The sequence below is a fragment of the Muntiacus reevesi genome, chromosome 2 (genome assembly GCF_963930625.1).
Source record: "Muntiacus reevesi chromosome 2, mMunRee1.1, whole genome shotgun sequence".
Taxonomy (NCBI): domain Eukaryota; kingdom Metazoa; phylum Chordata; class Mammalia; order Artiodactyla; family Cervidae; genus Muntiacus; species Muntiacus reevesi.
In genome coordinates this window covers 109,643,453-109,664,952 of record NC_089250.1, presented here as the reverse complement: position 1 = coordinate 109,664,952, position 21,500 = coordinate 109,643,453, and the positions used below count along the sequence as shown (strand labels likewise).

The 21,500-nt window shown below is 37.4% G+C and overlaps 1 protein-coding gene and 1 pseudogene across 4 annotated transcripts in view; both read right to left on the bottom strand.

Moving 5' to 3' along the window:
- Nucleotides 1-21,500, bottom strand: part of ADK (adenosine kinase) — a 536,060-nt gene that overhangs the window by 21,694 nt on the left and 492,866 nt on the right. For all 4 annotated transcript variants that reach the window (XM_065922664.1, XM_065922661.1, XM_065922663.1 and 1 more), the window contains one exon: nt 10,718-10,804. In XM_065922664.1, the coding sequence (XP_065778736.1) occupies nt 10,718-10,804 (87 nt within the window). The remainder of the gene's footprint in view (nt 1-10,717; nt 10,805-21,500) is intronic.
- LOC136161940 (U2 spliceosomal RNA) lies at nt 2,672-2,828 on the bottom strand (annotated as a pseudogene).

The following is a 21,500-nucleotide window of genomic DNA, read 5'->3' as shown; positions in this document are numbered from 1 at the left end:
GGGGCTAAATTTCTGGTCCTTCTAATTATCCTCTGATGGTTTTACTTAGTGTCTCACAACCATGACAGATGACAATGAAAAACTGCAGTGAAATTCATCCACCCTGACACTGTGCTAAGCACCAGCTTCTCCCTCTCCAAGTAAAATCAATACTCTGTTTGAGTAAACACATTTACAGCTTTATTAGGATGTCTTGCTTGTTCTGTAACAGCTACTTGAAGCTGTGGTAACAAATCGACTCAACTCAGTTAAACCTAGAGAGCTGGGTAAGAGGCCCATCGATAAGGTTGTTATAAAAATAAACTGCAGGAGATCAGAAAGCTGGAGCAAACAGTCTGGCAAATGTCAATATTTTCCCTTACAGAGGATGACAAAAACAGTGAGATCATGTGGAAAGCCTTTTTTTTCTCTCAAAAATGTCTCTTGTTTCAAATGGATAAAGCATTTCTACCTTTTGTGCACAACTCTTCTGAATGAAATTTTTACTTCCTAATTCCCATGTGCATCTGAATAGAAACCTGATGTAAATACTTGATATTTCTTCTGCCTTTTCACAATCTTTATTTTCCTTTATATTAAGTGGCTTATTTTGGTCTTCATTGACTTTATAAAATAACCTAATTCAAGTTATCTGGAATACCCACGGTGGTTCAATCTTACGTTCTTTTTATTAATGAAACAAAACTATCACCCAAATTTGGGAGGTCCCAGTGTTCACTCTTGGCATAGTATCTGAGACCTGATGTTCTACCTTCCAAATTAGGTCTTCCAAATTAACGTATTTAACAAGAGCAAACACTGTTAGCTATAGACAGACTACACAACCTCCTGATGAGTGGCAGTACATAAAAATGTCTGCTACCTATTAGGAGCAAGCCTCCACAGTGGCTACAGCTCTACCAAACAAGAACTCATATACCCTCTTTTAGATGTTCACAGGTTGCTCAAAGAACTAACATATGGCAGGAAATTCCCACTTCAATTTGGCTGGCTTAGACTACCCAGATGTGACAAAGTAATGGTTTCCCCCTGCTGAAAAAGCCTGAGACATAAGCTTTTTTTTTCTTTCATTTTCTATGTAGTTTAGTTAGTAAAATTTTGTTTTGACTTCATATTGACTACTAGCTAGTCATGAACTTAAACAACTTGTGACTCATATGCTAAAAAACACAGATTTTTCTGGAAAAAGGAAATCAACAAACATTAAGTTTTGAAATAACTTTAAAAGCTACTGTGCCTGTCAGGGTAAGGTCTGACCTAGTAGATATTTGCATAATGAAAACCAAAGCCTAAGTGGTGTCAGATGGTGCAGTGACTGACATGGACAGGAAGTCAATTCAGAGCGAAGGTTCCTTTATGATCGCTCAGCACAATACGTTCTCCCACACAAAGACAGCGACTGAGCAGTGTGGTATAACACACAGGCAGTGATCAGTGCTGTGACAATGAGGATAACTTATTTCCTCTCTCTGGTGTCTGAAAATGGAAACGTCAAACTCTATTAACATGGCGTGGGATACTACCTTTGAATTATTTAAAAAAAAAATACCAAACCAAGAAAACCTTTCAATGCTCCTAATTCAGAAAAGAAGCTCCTAAAGAGTACCAAAAAGTAGTATGTTTTACTTGTATGGATAAGGTGTCCTTACACCCCAAACCCTTTCAAAATACTGCTGTAATGATCACTACTCCTTCCTTATGTAACAAAAATGTACATGATGAGATTAGAATCTGACTTCTAAACCTAACCTGTGAGTTCCTGATGTGGTTCCCAAAATAAAAGTTTAGCACATGCTTCTGTTTATTGTGAAAGCTTTAACATCTTGGATACCCACAAGCCAAAAAAAAAAAAAACTACATCAAAGGCTTCTATCCATTTGGAGTATTGACTCTTGACCTATATATCTCCAAAAGGCCTACTTAACTGACAACTTTCATTTGGCTTATGAACATATGTAATTATTGGATCATGAATTAATGAGTTAGGAGATCGAGCTTCTAGTCTTGCATATTTGCAATTAACTCCCTTTCTTTGGTCTCACTTTCCTCATCCATCAAATGGGGGCTTTCTAACAGATCATGTTAGGTTTTCGTAACTAATATCAACCCATTCAAGGGAGCTCTTTTATGAACTGCTAAATAAAATGCGGATAAGGTCAAATGAGGGATTTGTTTAACCTAATCTCATTTTGATTCAGATAAGACCTCATTTGAACATGGTTTCACTATTGAAAACAGTTTGAAAACCAGGAAACATGATTTAAAAAAACACTCCCTTTCAGCACTAACATCTTAAGCAATAATAATTAAAAACAAAAAGACCCATTAGGACAAAGTCATAGCTGTGGGAATAAGGAGATGATAGTAAGATTATTTATGCTTTAATTTGTATGCAAGATAAGTAATTTTGTTACTATTTAACTCAATTCAAAAACCTGTATTTGATCAACTGACAATTCTTCACAGCAGGGTGGTTTTAAAATTCTAAGAGCACTTGATGACAGAGACTGGTTTTAATTTGCCATTTATTTCATGGGCTAGAAATAAAACATACATATCTTAACTTCATAAAATGTCAATGTAAACTAGATAATTAAATGAAAAATAAGCTAAGAACCTGTGTTCATACCCCAGGTTTGGGAACTCATATCTGATGGGATAATAGCTGTGAATTTAATGATCATGTCGAGAAATTGTTGTTTGTTTTATTCACACCTCTGTTGACAGTAAACAGCCATTTGACAACAGAGGTTAGACTTCACACAAATTTTCACATAGTTTGGATGTTGTTTCTACACTTGATCTTAGCCAAAAGGCCGAGAAGCGATGGGCATTGTTTCTAATAACTTATACACCATGGCTAAGACTTTGGCTAAGTCACAAGGTTGACCAGGCTAAGCATCAGTACTACCAACATGTGATTTCATTTATTTTGATTATACTAATAACAAAGCCAATAAAGGCAGATGGTAACAAATTCAAACATCGCTGAGACAAGATTTCCAACTGAATATATTTAGCTTTGTGAAAACTTACTATACTGCTCCTACCTGTTTTTCCATTTTGCTATTGACTGATGAAATCTCTGTAGACTGGCCCCAGTCTACAGAATAGTGGTTACCAAGGCACTTTGGATATTTCTCCTCATTTGGAGGGGAAAACAAGAGCATATACTAATGGAATGGAGTATAACAAAATGATCAGAGTTAAGAACTTTGCAGTCAAACTTTAAGTTCAAATCCTGGCTTTCACTGTGACCTTGGGCAAATTACTTAATCTCTTGAACCTCTGAGACTAGAGGAACTGCCCAGTTGAGCCTGGGCCCAATTCACAGATTTGTGGAGCTAAATCAATGGTTGTTCTTTCAGGTCATTAAGTTTTGAGGATGGTGTGTTACGCAGCAAAACCTAACTGATACTGGCTGTATGAATCAGACAGATAAGGTAGGTAAAATTGACCAAATCCATGTAATAGCAGCATGAACTGCTACTGGATTCAAATTAGTTCTATCTGACTCACAAACATTAAAGGCTGGAAAACTTACACACATGTATTTTGTCATGTCACACTTCTAAGAAGAAGTGATTTTCTAAGAAAATCAACTTCAGAAAGTTTTGCTTATGATATTTCTTCTGCCCTCTTCTACCAAATGAAATCTTATAAATACCAACGATGTTTTCTTAGAATAAGCATTTCTCAGTAGCCTTCAAATACAGGAAATGTAAGGTTGATCTTTGGGCTTCCCAGGTGACTCAGTGGTAAAGAATCCACCTGCAATGCAGGAGATGTGGGTTTGATCCCTGGGTCATAAAAGATACCCTGGAAAAGGAAATGGCAATCCACTCCAGTATTCCTGCCTAGGAAATCCCAGAGAGAGAGAAGCCTGCCAGGCTCTTTTTGGAATCACAAAAGAGTTGGACACGACTTAGCAACTAAACAATAACAAGGTTCATATATAAGTTTCAGGATCTGAGAGCCTACATGGCTCAACCTGTCTCTAAATTATCCAAATCTCCAGAAGACAAAGTCCTTTGAATTCCATTATCTATTAACAATTGCTTCTAGATGGAGGCCATCCAAGATACTATATCTTTGAGGGAACATTTCTAATGGTGAAAAATTTCAGACTTTATCCTAAAATCGTCCTGTATCCCATGTGAATGAAAGTGATTTCTCTTTTTTGTCAAGGCTTGAGGATCATCTTTGCCTCTTTAGACAAACAAAGGCTTAAATAATCTTTGGCCGGGTTCATGAAATTTGGTCCTGGTCCAATGTCAGCTTATTGAAATCTCTAGACGTGAAACATCAGCATAGCATGTCATGAAGAATCCCAGGACTGTGCAAGGTGTGAATCTCTTTTCCCTTCCCCCTTGCATGAACTTGAGTTGATGTCTGTGTTGTATTTCAAATTCCTTATGACCAAGTCTGGTGTGCTGCCATTCATGGCACCACAAAGAGTCAGACACGACTGAGCAACTGAACAACAACAAATGGCCAAGTGTATTCTATACCTCATTTAACGGTTTTAAGGGAAACTGCTTAAGAAATTAAACACCAAAGATGTCCTGCTAGAAGTAAAAGACAGAGAAGGGATTGTTGTTGCTGTGGGACATGGTAGGAATATGCAGCAATTTTCTCGGTTACCATGCACAAGTAAATATTCTGCACAGAGTGGGTCATATGAAGGTTTTGGTTTTTGAGTAAAGAAGTGTGAGAAATGATATATTCAACATGCACCAAGCTACTTTCTAGACCTCTGAGGAAGGGGGTGGTGAAGAAAAAAAAAAAAGAATTCCGTACCACTTCTTTGCGTAGCACAATGAAGTGGCAATTTAGAAAAATGGGACAGTAAGCTATTGATACAAATGTTTGGGAACAAAAAGCAAGGTGAGAATAGAAAATATAAACATAATTTAGATTCCCTATGGTTTTCAGCAATATAGACAGGTACTACTTGAAAAGGAAGTAGTATCTCTGCTCTAGAAACTCAAATCTTTTTTAAAAAACAAAACATCTTTTCTGAGCATAAATTAGAAAGTGAAGTTAATGCTCCTTTTTATTAGATGAGAAATAGGATAATTATTTACAGTGTGATTGCTAAGTAGCTTTAAAAGTCATTTGTAGGTAGTATCCTTTAGGAAAATGCATTTTCCTCGCAAAAGCTGTCATGAGAAATTTGAAAATAAAAATATTAAAGGCAGCACAGTTACTCTACTATCATTCAAAATAAACTGTTCTAAGCTATATATGGCTTTTAACCATTATTTAATGAAGTTTTTGAAATCCTAAGAATGCTGGCCCTTGAGTGAGGTCTCTAGTCTTTTATCTGAGAGTTATATTAATATATATGTGCCTGGGTATAATCTGTCAAAGGTGTACTCAGTCTAAAAATGATTAGCAGATCTAGTCCATATTCCTACAGCTGCCATGAAACATATGACTAAATCATATTAGATTAACACAAGCTGGTATTGACAGCCCACTGGGAACATATTGATTAGGTCCCCTTTCATGTTATTTGTTATGATTTTTCTTCTCAGTTTCATTTACCGGGAAGACACAGGGGAAGAGATTTCACTGGGAACAATGACAGTGCCTGTCACAAAATGTTCTCAATGTTTCCATTTGTTACTATGGCAGTGACAAAGAGGGTTCCAAATGAAAAGGCAGACCTGCTGTGACAAAGCACAGCAGGACAACAGGAAGAAATTTTCTACTGACCTGGGAAATTAGGAAATCATGCTTAGAGATCATAGAATTGCCTCCATTTTCAAGGGTACAATTGTAGCGCTTAGGCGTTTGCAGGAGAATGGGGAAAGGGCAGTTCCATCAGGGCTGGCTAGTGACACATAAGAAAGTGTTCAAGATCTACAAACAGAACAAGGAGGTATGCTTGTAGAGGTCAGAGGTATTTGTCACTGTCACTAAACCCTTGAGATGGAACTATGAATTTAATTTATGGACATTTGGGGTAGTCATTTTAAAATTATACATCAATGATGTAGTCATGTACCTCTTATGTGGCTAATAAGAATACATGGCACTCTGGTATTGGGATATGTAATATCACCACATGGTAGGTGAATCATCATTTATCTAAGAACTTAAACTTGGGACTTGAATACAGTTATGCAAATTCACAAAAGAAAGAAATGCTTTTAAGCCAGCAAAACTTGAAAGTAATAGGAGAAATATATTAACCATCTAAAGATAAAATGTGTCGATCAGAAAGGAGATACATTAATCAGGCAATGAAGCACAGAAAAAGAAACTACATAATACTTGCTACTGCCTCTCCATTCATGTTCAAGCCAAAGGAGTATGCTTTTCCAGGTATAGAGATGGAAGTAGGGGATTTTAACCAATGAATTTTACTTTTCAAACTAACAAGACCATCTCTATTGTAAGACAGATGCACCAACGTGGTGCTATTAAACAGTTGATTCATATAACTCCTTCCATTTGATTCCATGCTGACCAAGCAAGTTTATGATCTGTCTTTCAGTATCTCTGTAGTGCCATCAATTCCACTGCTTAGCAAAAAGTTCCCAGTTCAAAGTCACCAGGGATTACAGTCCTTCGATTCTCTTCCCTTTCCCCTTCTCTTTCTTTTCTGCAACAATCTTACTCTGGAGTTCTCAGAATCCTGCTGCTGCTGCAGCTGCTGCAGCTGCTGCTGCTAAGTCCCTTCAGTCGTGTCCGACTCTGTGCGACCCCATAGACAGCAGCCCACCAGGCTCCCCGGTCCCTGGGATTCTTCAGGCAAGAACACTGGAGTGGGTTGCCATTTCCTTCTCCAATGAAGGAAAGTGAAAGTGAAAGTGAAAGTCGCCCACTCTTGTCCGACTCTTAGATACCCCATGGACTGCAACCTACCAGGCTCCTCCATCCATGGGATTTTCCAGGTAACAGTACTGGAGTGGGGTGCCATTGCCTTCAGAATCCTATCAGATAACAAAAGCTCCTGTTCAATAAATGAAGTCATCTATGCAGACGACAGGAAAATTCTCTTCGGCAAAACCAGTTACTGTTAGTAAGGCTGGTCTATGGTTCTGAGTCCTAATGATGAGATTTCGCTAAAAGTTTAGAGAAGCAGAACAGTTCATACTGCCTATCTCTGCTACTTTCTAGCTATGAGACTTTGGGCAAGTTACCCAACCCTTCTGTGTCTCAGCTTTATCATCAGTAAAATGGGGTTAAAAGTAACTTATCTCCAGGAGCTTTTATGAACATTAAATGAGTTAATATATGTAAAGTGCCTAGGACATCGATTGGCTTGGGGCACTACATGTTACTTATTGCTATTACTGTATAGCTTGACTTAAGTAAACAGAATGTGCTGAACTAGCCAACACTAGTATTCACTGTTAAAATAACATTATAGCTCAGTCAGTAAAGAATCTGCCTGCAGTGCACAAAATCCGGGTTTGATCCCTTGGTTGGGAAGATCCCCTGGAGAAGGAAATGGCAACCCACTCCAGTATCCTTGCCTGGAAAATCTCATGGACAGAGGAGCCTGGTGGGCTGCAGTCCATGAGGTCGCAAAGAGTCAGGCACAACTGAGCGACTAACACAACAACAACATCTCATTGCATGACTCAGTCTTTCAGGATCTGATTATCTTGTTAAGCAACAAGAGTAAATGAGAAAAATGGCTACCTAATTGAGATATGCAGATGACACCACCCTTATGGCAGAAAGTGAAGAAGAACTAAAGAGCCTCTTGATGAAAGTGAAAGAGGACAGTGATAAAGTTGGCTTAAAGCTCAACATTCAGAAAACTAAGATCATGGCATCCAGTCCCATCACTTCATGGGAAATAGATGGGGAAACAGTGGAAATAGTGGCTGACTTTATTTTTTTGGGCTCCAGAATCACTGCAGATGGTGATTGCAGCCATGAAATTAAGACGCTGACTCCTTGGAAGAAAAGTTATGACCAACCTAGACAGCATATTAAAAAGCAGAGACAAAACTTTGTCAACAAAGGTCCATCTAGTCAAGGCTATGGTTTTTCCAGTGGTCATGTATGGATGTGAGAGTTGGACTATAAAGAAAGCTGAGTCAGAAGAATTGATGCTTTTAACTGTGGTGTTGGAGAAGACTCTTGAGAGTCCCTTGGACTGCAAGGAAATCCAACCAGTCCATCCTAAAGATCAGTCCTGGGTGTTCATTGGAAGGACTGATGTTGAAGCTGAAACTCTAATACTTTGGCCACCTCATGCGAAGAGCTGACTCATTTGAAAAGACACTGATGCTGGGAAATATTGAGGACAGGAGGAGAAGGGGATGACAGAGGATAAGATGGTTGGATGGCATCACCGATTCAATAGACATGGGTTTGGGTAGACTCTGGGAGTTGGTGATGGACAGGGAGGTGCTGCGGTTCATGGGGTTGCAAAGAGTCGGACACGACTGAGCGACTGAACTGGACTAAATTGAGGTTTTACCAGTAAAGTTCTGCCTAGTTTCAGCCTGCTTTCCACTTTCTCTATATTGATTTCAACACTCTCTGGTGAAATCCAGGGTATGATGAAAGTGAATCAAGTGAGGAAGCTGCCAACATATTACAAAAAGGGGTTGGCAAACCAGGGCCTAAGGGTCAAACCCAGACTGTGGTCTGTTTTTATACAGTTGGAGAGCGAAGAAAGGTTTTCACATTTTTAGAGTACTGTAAAAAATGAAAAAACAAAACAAGAAACAAGCAAGAAAACAAATGAGAAGAATATGCAGTATAGCCTGTATATGGTTTGCAAAGCCTAACATATTTACTACCTGGCCCTTTAGGATAAAAAAGTTTGCAGGTCCCTGTTCCATACTCTTTCCTTTTTATTTACCTCACTGTACCCCAACCATAAGTATATAATGAGGCTGAGTAAGAAAAATGAGATAAACAGGCTGAAAACCCTGTAAGAGCCCAAGTGCTTGGATGATATAGTTCATTTATAGCTCATAATACAAATGGGTAGCTGGCTGTTCCTACTTTCATATCCTAAGAATGACTTTTCTCTTCCTCAGAAAGTCTACATATGCCTGCCTTGTACTGGAAACATTACAGGAGGTTAGGGGTCTATAGTGGAATTATTCTTGCAAGGTTAGGAAACCCAGGCCTGAGGATCAGAAGTAGTGGCTAATTAGGTCACCATCATATCATCATCATTTTATTTATGGTGGCTTCAGGAGATACCAAACTAAACATCAAAGAAAGAGAGTTCCAACTGTTTTAAGTATTTTTAAATGCTTAAGTAATACACACAAAAGTTATAAGTTTGTAAGTTTCTGTACTAAGATTCCTGGTTTAACCAATTTTTAACCAGGAAATCAATAGTGTCTCCTTAATGTATTACAAAATTTGACCCAATTCTGGATAAGGTGTTCTTAGGTTACAAAGTATTAGATTTTACATGGTATTAGACCTCTGAAGCAGCATGGAATAGAAAAAACAGCTGTAAAATACTCTAATCAATGGTGAAAACTTTCAGAGCAAAGAAATAAAACATACATGAATGACAGCAAAGTAGCACATTATTTGTTGTATGCACATGTACTCTTTCCAAAGAACAGGGCATGGTGCATGAGTCTTTTAGTATATGTGCTGCCGAAGCGAGCAGCATGCTACCAGTCTTATGGTTAACAGTTTAAGACTGGTAGCGAAAAGTTTCAAAGAAGGAAACACGAAAAATTTATGCTAGTGAAATAGAACATTAAAATAAAAAGAATATAAATATTTTAAACAATACTAAGTTAAAACCATTACATAATCTCAAATAAGTTTCCCATAATTCAAATTATACTCCAAGGAAAGAAGGATAAGGGTCAATTCCATTTACCTTTTTTCCTTGATGTTATGAGAAATAAAGATCAGGTGGGACTCTTTTGGGTTATCACTCAGGAATCTAAAGCTTTCTAGAGACTTACTACACTTAGCTAGAAGGAGTTCAGAACTTATGAATCAGATTTTACATCAACCTAAGTCAGGAAGCCAAGTGAAAGTGAAATTGCTCAGCTGGGTCTGACTCTTTGCAACCCCATGGACTGCAGCCTGCCAGGCTCCTCTGTCCATGGGATTTTCCATGCAAGAATACTGGAGTGGGTTGCCATTTCCTTCTCCAGGGGAATCTTCCCGACCCAGGGATCAAACTGGGGTCTCCGGCACTGCAGGCAACCCTTTACTGTCTGAGCCACCAGGGAATCCCTAAGTCAGGAAGCCAAGACTCTGCCAATTTTCTTGATTTTATTTTTGACTACTCACTCCAAAAAAGACTTAGTTCTTATAAACTTGTGTTAGAAACAGATGATACAATCAAAGGATATAATCCAAAGACATCATCCTTAGTTATTCGCATACTATTAATATTCACAACTTGTTTTAAAGAACAACAATGTGTTAACATTTCAGCTTGAAGTGCTATGAATATACTATGTACTATACTTGATGCAGCTTGTTTATGCAATATTCTGACAGACACAATTAATCTTGTGAAAATGACTGGGATATAGCATAATAGTAAATTACCTTTAAGCCCAAAATATGTATTTTTCTGTAGTAATATACCCTTCATAACAATGATAGAAACATATGGAAAAAATATCAGGAGTTAATTATTTAAAAGAAGAAATTAAAAGTTATTAAATTAAAAAATCTTGGCCATGTGGCAGAGATAGGGTTAAAGGAAATGTTTAACTTATAAGTAAGTATCATATAAATGAGTCTGTACCTCCAACAAATGCATCTCCAGCTCCATTGGTATCAACAATTTCTTTCTGGTCTTGATCCAAGACAGCAAAAGCGGTGACTTCACTTTCTGCAATTAGAGCCAAAGCAAGGCAGAATGACTTCTCTTTGTAATACTCAATATACAAACTGACCCAGGAAAGCTTAAAGCTTCTACATCATTCAGAGAGAGAGATGGAACATGAGGTCCATATTCTGTACATGAGCACTTGGGAACCAAGGTGAGAAGCCAACTGTAAGCAATGTGCTTTTGGTAATTTTCAGCACACAGATGCCATATGTTTTGTTAAGAGTTACACTGAGGGTGGTTCACATCTTTAAGGAATGATTATAAAATGGTTAGCAGTACCTTTTTGGACAGTAAAAATACATGAACAGAAGCTATGAACTAAAGGAAGTGCTTTTAAGTACCATATCATGAATCTCTAATAAAACATCAAGACTGGCCTACATTCCTGCCAGTGAAATCTTATTGTTCAGTCACTTAGTCATGTCTGACTCTTTGCAACACCATGGACTACAGCCTGCTAGACTTCTCTGTCCATGGGGTTTTCCAGGCAAGAACATTGGAGTGGGTTGCCATTTTCTTCTCCAGGAGATCTTCCCGGACCAGGGATTGAACCCTCAAACCCTCATCTCTTACATTGGTAGGCAGATTTTCTACCACTGAACCACCAGCAGAGCCCCGGCAGTGAAATCTTGGATACAGTTAAAGAGCTATAAATTTAAAAAATAGAAGTAATGAATCTTGGGTGTTTCTGTATAGAAAATCACAATGGCACAATAAAAATATAACTACTATTCTCAATAATACTTCATGTCAATGGCAAGGATTACTGATAATAGTTGGCTTATTACAAATAACCTAATCTGGTTACTTTTTACAAAAGAGTCACTATTTCCTCCCAACTACCAGTCAAACAACAAAAGGAAAAGCTACCCCTGACTGCCTGGGCAGAACAAAAGGGACAGTGCAATGAGCTCTTTCTTACAGTAGTCTGGACTAGGGCTTGGTTGTTTTGACTACAGAGTAACCGAATACACTACTTTAATCCTGGCAGATGACAGTGGAATGACATTAAGTAGTCTCCCTTATCCACAGTTTTGCTTTTTGTGGTTTTAGTTACCCAGTGGTCAGCTGAGGTCTAATGGAAAATTCCAGAAATAAACAATTCATAAATTTTAAGTTCCATATCATTTTGAGAACTGTCCCAATTTATTCTGCCCTGGATGTGAATCATCCCTTTGCATGATGTATGCCTCCCATAAGCCATTCAGTAGCCCCCTCGGTTACCAGATTGACCATCACTGTACTGCAGAGATTATGTTTAAGTAACTCTTATTTTACTTATTAATGGCCCCAAAGTACAAGAGTAGCGATGCTGGAGATTTGAATATGCCAAAAAGAAGCCATGAAGTACTTTGTTTAAGTGAAAAGGTTTCTAAGATCTACAGTTAAGAATGAATTTTCTATCTGTGAAACTGTGAAGAAGGAAAAAGAAAATCTGTGCTAGATTTGATGTTGCACCTCAAACTATAAAAGTTACAGACATGACTGAGTGATCACACCCACACACAAAGGATGGTTACACAGATTAAGGAACAGATCTAGACTAAAAAATATAAAAATTACTGGAGAGGCTGAGTCTGCTGATGAAGAAGTTACTGCCACATTCCTGACAGTGTTGGAACTGATTAAGGAGAAAGGCTACCATAAAAGCAAGTCTTCAGTGACAATGAAGCTGGGCTCTTCTGGAAGAAGATGCCCAATAGAAGCTACATTCATAAAAGTGCAAAGAAGGTATGAGGGTATAAAGCATGGAAGGACAGATGAACTCTGGTACTATGTGGCAACACTGCAGGGCATGTGATAAAGCCCAGAGTAACATGCAGTGTGTAGGGAAAAGAACCCACTTGCTCTCAAAAACTGTCAGAAAGCAGTGGTGACAGTCACCTCATTTATTGGATGGTTTTTTACTAATGTTTCATCCCATAAGTGAAAAAATATTTGCAAGAGGCAAGGTTGGAATTTACAGTCCTATTAATAATGGATAACACACCTCGTCAACCTGAATTGTTATAAACATGAAAATGTTTGAGGCTGGAAATTTACAACTTCAAATACAACTTCACTGATTCAACCCCTTGATCAAGGCATCATTCAGTTTGTCAAGGCCACATACACTTTCCTGGTACTTGATAACATTCGATCAGCAATTGATGTAGACTCCAATCTAGACACAGTGCGATACTGGAAATCATTCACTGTTACGGACACAATAATATTCATCAAAGCTGCAGCGGATTAATTAAACTAGAAATTGTAAAGGCCTGCAGTCATGAATGATTTTAAAGGCTTCCTGGGAATCAACAGAAAAGTTAGGAACATCATTCACACAGTAAGAAGGATTTGCCAACATGCTTGATGAAGAAGCAGACAGCATTGGAAACTATGGAGAAAGAAGTGCTAATAGATGAGAAACTATAAGAAGCTGTTGAGTCATCAACAGAGAAAGATTACAAAGAAAGTGAAACAGAACCAGCAATTCAGACGATACCAAAATTTGCTGAAGTCTTTCAGACTGCACAGACTTTAAGGGACAAAATTAGGGAACAAGATTCATGGATGGAATGCAGTATTAAAGTTACTCTTATTATCACTGAAGGATTCCACCACGGCAGCAAAACTTTGATGTGTTAAAAAGAGACAACTTCCAATTACCATGTTCTTCTAAAAGATTTCAGTGAAACAAACACAAACAAAAACAAATACCCTTCAACTATCAAGGATCCCCAATCATGGACATCATCTGCTGCTGACACCCAACCACTGACATCATGGCTTGATATCTTCCTTCTGACGTTATCATCAGAAGGTCAATATTAGCTTAATAATACATCACAATATGTGTCACTCATCTCGCTTCATTTCATCACACAGGCACCGAATCATTTCCTGTCATCATAAGAAGGGTGAATACAGTACAATAAGATAACTTTGAGAAAAAGACCCTATTCATATAATTGTTTTGTTGTTGTTGTGCTGTGAGGCTTATGGGATCTTATTTCTCCAACCAGGGATCGAATGTGGGTTTCCTGCAGTGAAAGCATGGAGTCCTAATCACTAGACCACCAGGCAATTCCCATACCATAATTTTTATTACAGATTATAACTATTATATTTTATTATTAGTCATTGTTGTAAATTTCTTACTATGCCTAATTTATAAATTAAACTTTATCGTAGTTACATATGTATAGGGATAAAAAACATAGTATATATAGGGTCTGCTACTATGCAGTTTCAGGAATCCAATTTGTTGGAACATACCCCCCTGCAGGTACGGGAAACTACTGTATTTATGATGAAATCTGGCCTAGAGGACATTTGTAAAAGATTGAATAGTGCTTTTTATTGGTGTCTGGAACTTCTCAAACCACAAATTTGTATCCTTTCTGGTGACAGATGCGGTCAAAAATTGGTAACCTTCAATCTCACCTAAGATGAAGAAGGAGAGAAAAGGAGATCTTGGAAACTTTAAGGTCTTAATGAAGAACTTAAGACTTTCAAAAAGCATGTTCTGCCTGCTTTTTGCTACCTCCTACTAATGGATACTTTCAGCAAGAGATAAACAAAGATAAGATAATGAAAAAAAGATCCTCCTGGACTGATTCTTCTGGAGACTGATACTCCAGAAGAGGACTCATTCACTTAGTGATCCCTATGACTATAGATGCTAAGAAGACTCCATGTTAGACGTATCTATCTAAAAACTCTAAGTACTACCTTTCCACACTTTATAACAAGAGACATAGATGAAGTTGACAAGGTTTTGACTAATTGGAAGTTAAGGCATAAATATCCAGGATTAAATTTCCTAGGAAGTATGTAGTATAGACTGCTACACAGGCCAAAAAAAGAGATACAAGTAGAGTTTACTGGAAATAATTAGGAAAGGAAAGGGCTACAGTCTGGTTTATGGAAAGGTCTGTACCATAAATATTTATAAAGAAATCTGATTTTATTACTTCCAAGTACAAGTCCTACTATAAAGGGAATTAACAATTATAAACTAGAACGAATAGGCACTAAACAAGTAAAACGAGCTAAGTTAATGACACCATTACAATTTATAATAGGGTTATATCATGTAATAATGTAACATGTCTATAAAACATTTTAGGTAATAGAAGAATTAATATAAGAACTAATTACTGGATTAGAGATTTGAAAATAATTATCAATAAATGGAAGCAAGCCACAATTAGATATAACTCCTTGATTTTCTGTTTAAATAAGTTATTGATTTTTAATTGGATAAATCTTTATGAATAAAACCTAATTCACAATGGAAGAGTTTATCTGAATTATGTTCTTAAGAATCACGACTTTTGGTCTACATTAGCAAAAATTCTAAGTGAATGAAATTTTACTATACTTTTTTCTGGATGTATGTGTAGATTCTTAAAATCTTTTATCCTTAGGTGTCATGTGAAGTTCAATTTCCTGAAACAAAGTAGAAATAGTTTCTACCTTTTGTACTTATCAATATAAGTAAATATATAGGAATATTAAGAATGTATAAAGAGCTGTCATAAACTGGTATAGAAATAGTCCAGGCTCTAGTATCTGCTGCTCCGTGTACGCTCAGTTGCTCAGTTATGTCCGACTCTTTGCGGCCCCACAGAGTATACAGCCCACCAGGCTTCTCTGTCCATGAGATATTCTGGCCAAGAATAATCTCGTGGGTTGCCATTTCCTCCTCTAGGGGATCTTCCCGACCCAAGCACTGAACCTGCATCTCCTGCACTGGTAGGTAGATTCTTCACCACTGAGCCACCTGGGAATCTTTTATCTGCTGCATACGGAGACCTATATTATGAGATCTCTTTTCAAAATAATAACCCCCCAAATTCCAAGACCTTGAATGGTGTTTCAAATTATTGAAAAGGGATTAAGCAATGTTCAATAATATTCAATTATATTTTCAGTAAATTCTTATTTTGAAATACAATGATTTAAGTTGTTTTACAGAGCTATTTTTAAAAAAATCCACAAACTAAGTAAATGGTATTTGCCAGCATGATCTATTTCATAGCCATCTAGTCAATTTATTGCATGAAAATATAAAGTACTTCACTAAATCTGAAGACCCATTTATATGCATGGGTATTATTCAGCTAATGAGGCCCAAGAAACTCACATTGCTTTTACCCGGACCTAGTTTTCAAAGGTGTGAAATGGGTCTGGAGTAGCTGTGGGAAAAGTAGTAAAAAAAAAAAAAAAGAAAAAAAAGAAAGCCATTTGCCTTAGCTATAGAAAAATGATACTGTTAGTTCTGATCAACTGCTACTTAAGAGCTTAAGTGCTACTGTCTCTCAATTCCTCCCAATTTTTTTTTATAAAGTGAGAAGGGAAAGGGCTGGGAATTATTATTATTTTTAATCAATTTATTTTTAATTGAAGGATAATTGCTTTACAGAATTATGTTGTTTTCTGTCAAACCTCAACATGAATGAGCCATAGGTATATATATATCCCCTCCCCTTTGAACCTCCCTTCCATCTCCCTCCCCATCCCATGGGAATTATTATTATTCCTATTTTCCAGACTTCTACAATAGCACAAAATCATGTGCTTCCCTAAACAGACAGGAAACAAACACTAACAATTCAGTTGATACCAGATTTGTTTAGTGTCAGTGTCATTTATTAGATAAGACCTTAGGGTATCTTCACTCAGAACAATCAAATTTAACATACTTAAAATACAAAGCAATAAAAATCGAACATTCTCTGGACAGTTTATACAAGCAGATAATTTACTCCTCACTTTACTGTGACATATGCCTTACTTCTCAAGCACTTAAGAGGCCAGTCTGGCTAGAATCAACTATAATGTTAAGTCATTTATAGTAGAAATGGTAGTTCATACAAAGTATGAACAAAGTATCTAACTCAAAAATAATAATACAAATTCACTCAATGCCACACAACCTGACTAAATGTTCCTGTAGCTTTACCACTACAAAATGAACTATATATTTTAGCACTATACACAAAGTCCCAAGACAGTTAATATCCTTAGGAAATTTTGTTCAAGGTATATTAAAATGCCATGTGTTGTCACTGTATCACAAATGTCACCTCTAAGTTGTAGTGAAGATACAACTGAAAAAGATAGAAAGCAGGGTAAGAAGTAGACAGGCAGATGATTTTCGGCCGTAATGTAGACTATAGTCAGTCACCACTTCTGCCACTGCCTCTGACGAGCATTACCAGTCATGGAAAAAACTGGAAACTGATGGCAAAAATTTCACCAGAAAGTGATAAGCACTACTGTTTACAGAGAATGTTTATTCAGATCTATCAGCTTTTCATTTTGTCACAATTTATCAATCCTCTGATATGTATGTATAGACACATACATATTTTTATTTATTCTTTCAGGTCATTTGAACATAAGTTTCATATATCATGTCCTTTATTCCTTAGTAATTCAGTGTATATTTCCTAAGAACAAATATATTCTTTTAGGTAACCATGGTATAGTTGACAAATTAAAAAACTTAGTACTGTTATTTCCTCTAATCTATATTTCATAATTGAATTTTATTAACTTGTCCTAATAGGCTTCTTTTTTTTTTGGCTGCACCAGGTCTTAGTTGCAGCACTCAGGATCGATCTTTAGCTGTGGCATGTGGGGTCTAGTTCCCTGAGCAGGGATCAAATCTGGGCCCCTGGCCTTGGGAGCACGGAGTCTTAGTCACTGGACCACCAGGGAAGTCCCTTAATGTTTTTTATAGCACTTTTTTTTAATCCTATAAGATGCAGTCCAGAAACACACATTGCTTTTAGTTATGGGTTGTTGTTTTAAGTTAACCTTTCAATTTTTACTACAGGTAATATATAACCTATAGACCCCAAATATTAATCTATAAAAAGAAAGACATGGTATAAATTCCACTCCCTAGTCTGTCCCATTTCCTGTTTCTAGTCCTACTATTTTCCAATCTGTTATCACTGTTATTGTTTCCTTGTATATCTTTCCATAATTTCTCTATGCATATACAAGCAAAATACATAGTTATTTTTCTTCTTTTTATTTTAAACAACAAAAACAAAAGAATAACACTATGCAGCCTGCCCTGAATCATGTTTTCTCACTAGGAGATCTATGTTGGTAAGCAGAGAATGTCCCCATTATTTTTTATGACTGCATAATAATCCATTAAATGGATATACTATACTTTACTTAAACAGTCCTTTACTGATGGACTTTCAGGTTGCTTTCAATCTTCAGTTATCACAATGTTTCAAAGCACTAATGCTTTTAAGTAGACTCTAATTTAATTATTTGACTTAATAGCCAAGTCAATAATATCATTCCTACTTTATACTGGGAACTGACACAAGGAAATTAAGTTGTTAAATAAACAGCATGAAATATGCCTGTGTCACAGAATAGGAAAAAAAAGAGAGAATCTAGGAAATAATTTTTCTTTTCATTGTGATACACAAACCAGGATATGAGCAAAGACACCCTGCTCAGACTGCTCTAATAAACAGGATAATGAAACAGATGACAAATTCTGCTAATAATATAGATTTATAGAACAATCCTAATTAACAGGGACTTTTGGGGGAATGAAGAACTCTGGGCTAATTTAATTTTCTGATTAAAGAAAAAGCAGAAAGTCTCTTTAGTTGGAAATCTTTCTAAATGTACTAATATAATAACATACCATGACATCCCTGCTTTAATTAGTTTAGTTTATTGAACTCAAATGAAAATTTTCTTTGATAATAGAGAATCTTATAGCACATGTTAATGTAATTACTCTGAACATCAATTCTTATTGTAGTTCCAAACATATAAGTGCTTTCATGAAAGGCAGAATAAATGGAATGATGGCAAGTACACTGCATTAGGACTCAAAGGATACACTGTTTGAGTCTGATTTTGGCTCAGCTACTTTATTTATTATTATTTTTTTTCAACTACTTTACTCAACAAATACTTACTAAGAGCACATCATCTACCAGGACCTTTGTCAGAGAGGGAGAATACAGATGTGAGTAGGACAAACAAAAACCGTGCTCTCACAGGACCTCCATTCTAGTGAGGACAGATAATATATAAGTAACACAAAAGTGAAGAAGATAATTTGAAATAACAATAAATGACATTAAGGAAACAAACAGGATGAAAAAGTATGACTGAGGCAGAGAGTTAATTTAGATGGGTGCTACCTCCTCACTGAGGAGGTGATGATTTAATTGAGACTTCAGTAGCAAGAAGTAGCCACATCAGGGGTAGAATACTCAATACAGAGGACCTGGGCTGTAACAAGCTTGGTTACCCTCCATGTGTGGTATTTTGTTATACCAGCCCAAATGGACTGAAATAAATATACCCACATACATATTAAAATATGATAAAGGTAGAAGTTGTCATTTTACACTGGGAGAAGAGTCTGTTCAACAAATTGTGATGCAACTATTTAGTAACATTCTGGAAAAAATACAAACTTGTAGAATTATTTTTCTATACCCCATAGCTCATATATAAGCTCCCTACCTGAAGTGTGCTTTATCTACCTTTGATTGGCAAAGCCCACTTATCCTTAAAAATTTAATTCAAGACGCACCCCTCCCTTCCCCTTCTCTCTCTTGCTAAGTAACTCATTCTTATAATTAGGTGAGATCGATCAAGACAGGCATCCCTGACAAGGGGGCTTGGAGCCATAGTGGGCCAAAGTGACATTAGAGGTGAAGTAGAGATGAAGAGGCAGTGATCAAGACCATCCCCAAGAGAAAGAAATGCAAAAACAAAAACTGGTTGAGGAGGCCTTACAAATAGCTGAGAAAAGAAGAGAATCGAACGGAAGGCAAAGGAGAAAAGGAATTGAATGCAGAGTTGCAAAGAATAGAAAGGAGAGATAAGAAAGACTTCCTTAGTAATCAATGCAAAGAAATAGAGGAAAACAATAGAATGGGAAAGACTAGAGATCTCTTCAAGAAAATTAGAGATACCAAGGGAATATTTCATGCAAAGATGGGCACAATAAAGGACAGAAACAGTATGGGCCTAGCAGAAGCAGAAGATATTAAGAAGAGGTGGCAAGAATACATAGAAGAACTATAAAAAGATCTCAGTGACCCAGGTAACCACGATGGTGTGATCACTCACCTAGAGCCAGATCCCGGAGTCTGAAGTTAAGTGGACCTTAGGAAGCATCACTATGAACAGAGCTAGTGGAGGTGATGGAATTCCATTGAGCTATTTCAAATCCTAAAAGATGATGCTGTGAAAGTGCTGCACTCAATATGCCAGCAAATCTGGAAAACTCAGCAGTGGCCACAGGACTGGAAAAGGTCAGTTTTCATTCCAATCCCAAAGAAAGGCAATGCCAAAGAATGTTCAAACTACTGCACAATTGCACTCATCTCACACGCTATCAAGGTAATGCTCAAAATTCTCCAAGCGAGGCTTCAACAGTATGTGAACTGTGAACTTCCAGATGTTCAAGCTGGATTTTGAAAAGGCAAAGGAACCAGAGATCAAATTGCCAACATCCATTAGATCACAGAAAAAGCAAGAGAGTTCCAGAAAAACATCTACTTCTGTTTTATTGACTACACCAAAGCCTTTGACTGTGTGGATCACAACAAATGGTGGAAAATTCTTATGGAGATGGAATTACCAGACCACCTGACCTGCCTCCTGAGAAATCTGTAGGCAAATCAGAAGCAACAGGTAGAACTGGACATGGAACAACAGACTGGTTCCAAATCAGGAAAGGAGTACCTCAAGGCTGTATATTGCTACCCTGCTTATTTAACTTACATGCAGAATAAGCCGGGCTGGATGAAGCACATGCTGGAATCAAGACTGTTGGGAGAAATATCAGTAGCCTCAGAAACAAAGATGACACCTCCCTTTTGGCAGAAAGCTAAGAGGAACTAAAGAGCTTCTTTATGAAAGTGAAAGAGGAGGGTGAAAAAGCTGGCTTAAAACTCAACATTCAGAAAACAAAAATCATGGCATCTGGTCCCATTACTTCATGGCAAATAGATGGGAAAACAGGGGAAACTGTGACAGACTTTATTTTCTTGGGCTCCAAAATCACTGCAGACTGCAGCCCTGAAATCAAAAGATGCTTGCTCCTTGGAAGAAAAGCTATGACCAACTTAGACAGCATATTAAAAAGCATTACTTTGCCAACAAAGGTCCGGATAGTCAAAGCTATGGTTTTTCCAGGAGTCATCTATGGATGTCAGAGCTGGACTATAAAGAAAGCTGAGTGCCGAAAATGGATGCTTTGGAACTGTGGTGTTGGAGAAGACCCTTGAGAGTCCCTTGGAATGCAGGGAGTCAATCCTAAAGGAAATCAGTCCTGAATATTTATTGGAAGGCCTGATGCTGAAGCTCCAATACTCTGGCCACCTGATGTGAAGAAATGACTCACTGGAAAAGACCCCGATGCTGGGAAAGACTGAAGGTAGGAGGAGAAGGGGATGACACAGGATGAGATGGTTGGATGGCATCACTGACATGATGGGCATGAGTTTGAGGAAGCTCCGGGAGTTGGTGATGGACAGGGAAGCCTGGTGTGCTGCAGTCCATGGGATCACGAAGAGTCGGACATGACTGAGCAACTGAACTGAACTGAGCAGTGTTATGGAAAAAATTGAGTAATCAAACATCAATGGCTTTCTCCCTCCCTCCATCCTTCCCATCCTTCTTTTCTTGTGGTTTAGTC